At 43.9% G+C, this 1,490-nt stretch overlaps 1 protein-coding gene across 1 annotated transcript; it reads right to left on the reverse strand.

The window, feature by feature from the left end:
* Window positions 1-583: 583 nt before the first annotated feature.
* Window positions 584-1,201, reverse strand: LOC128193803 (uncharacterized). Its single transcript, XM_052867912.1, has 2 exons — window positions 881-1,201; window positions 584-814 (listed from the first exon to the last, which is right to left on the reverse strand). The coding sequence occupies exons 1-2, from the start codon at window positions 1,199-1,201 to the stop codon at window positions 584-586; spliced, it is 552 nt and encodes a 183-aa protein (XP_052723872.1).
* Between the last annotated feature and the right edge of the window lie 289 nt (window positions 1,202-1,490).

The raw sequence follows: 1,490 nt of genomic DNA on the forward strand, positions 1-1,490 counted from the left end.
ATATATTGGCCGACCACTAATTGGTCGAGCAATTTGGATGAACGCGCGTTTCTGCAGGATTTTGCAGAATCGCACCAGATTTCCAGAGACTCCATCTTTCACCCCCTTTTTCCCAGATTTTCATGAAAGAACATAATATCACAGATCTCAAACACAGTTTAATATTTCTACAATCTATAGAAACAGATCTAGCTCCCCTTACCTCTTGAATACTTCCTTTGTGAATCTTGAATCTATCTCCCCCAAGACTTGCAACACCAAGGCCTCTTTGCAACTCCAGCAACTCTGAACTTCACCTTTCTCACGAATTTGCAGCAAGGATTTCACTCTCCCAGTGCAGAACCCATTACCCCCTTTTATCTCCTACGCGTAATGCTTTTTGAATGGTGCCAAAAATGAAAGCAAGGGCCCGAACGTGCTGCTCCCCATTTGCCAAATAAAATAAAATTCCACTTCTTTCTATGGGGCGGCTGGTGCTTCCCAGCACTTATTGCTCCCCCCATCTTCTTTTAAAATAATAAATAAATAAATTAGGTCCTTACATTCTCCCCAACACAAAAATTTTCGTCCTCGAAAATTGCGCTTATCGAAACAAGTAGGGGTATGTTTCTCTCATCTCATCCTCTAATTCCCAGGTAGAGTCGCCTATTCTACCATTCCAGATGACCTTGATGAGTCTGACAGTTCTCCCTCTAAGTTGTTTGTTTTGGCTCTCTTCAATCCTTACGGGTTGCACTTCCACTGACAAATCCTCTCTGACTTGCACATTTTCAACTTCAAGCACATGAGAAGAATCAGACACGTATTTTCTCAGCTGAGATACATGGAACACCGAATGCAAGTTTGCTAACTAGGGCAACATGGCTATCTCATAAGCTACCGGCCCTATACGTCGTAGGATCTGATATGGGCCAAGATACTTAGGAGACAACTTCTTAGCCCGAATTGCTCTCCCTACACCGATAGTCGGAGTCACTCGGAGAAACACATGGTCCCCAACTACAAACTCTAATGGCCTGCGCCTCTGATCAGCATAGGACTTCTGCCTATTTTGAGATGCCCGCATCCTCGCCTGTATAAGCTTTACTTTCTCTGTAGTCTGTTGAACTATCTCTGGCCCCATTAACACATACTCTCCTTCCTGAAACCAACACAAGGGTGTTCTACAACGTCTTCCATACAGGGCTTCAAACGGAGCCATATCGATACTGGCCTCATAGTTGTTATTATAAGTGAACTCAGCCAGTGGTAGTATCTCATCCCATACTCCTAGGTGGTCCAAAATACAAGTCCTTAACAAATCTTCAAGCGATTGGATCGTCCGCTCAGATTATCCATCCGTTTGGGGATGATAAGCCGAGCTCATCTATAGTCTGCTTCCCATTTCACTTTGAAGGGTCTGCCAAAACCTGGATGTGAATCTCGGGTCTCTATCTGATACAATACTCGAAGGCACCCCATGCAACCTTACTATCTCCTTAACATATAGT

The sequence above is a fragment of the Vigna angularis genome, chromosome 8 (assembly GCF_016808095.1).
Source record: "Vigna angularis cultivar LongXiaoDou No.4 chromosome 8, ASM1680809v1, whole genome shotgun sequence".
Classification (NCBI taxonomy): Eukaryota; Viridiplantae; Streptophyta; class Magnoliopsida; order Fabales; family Fabaceae; genus Vigna; species Vigna angularis.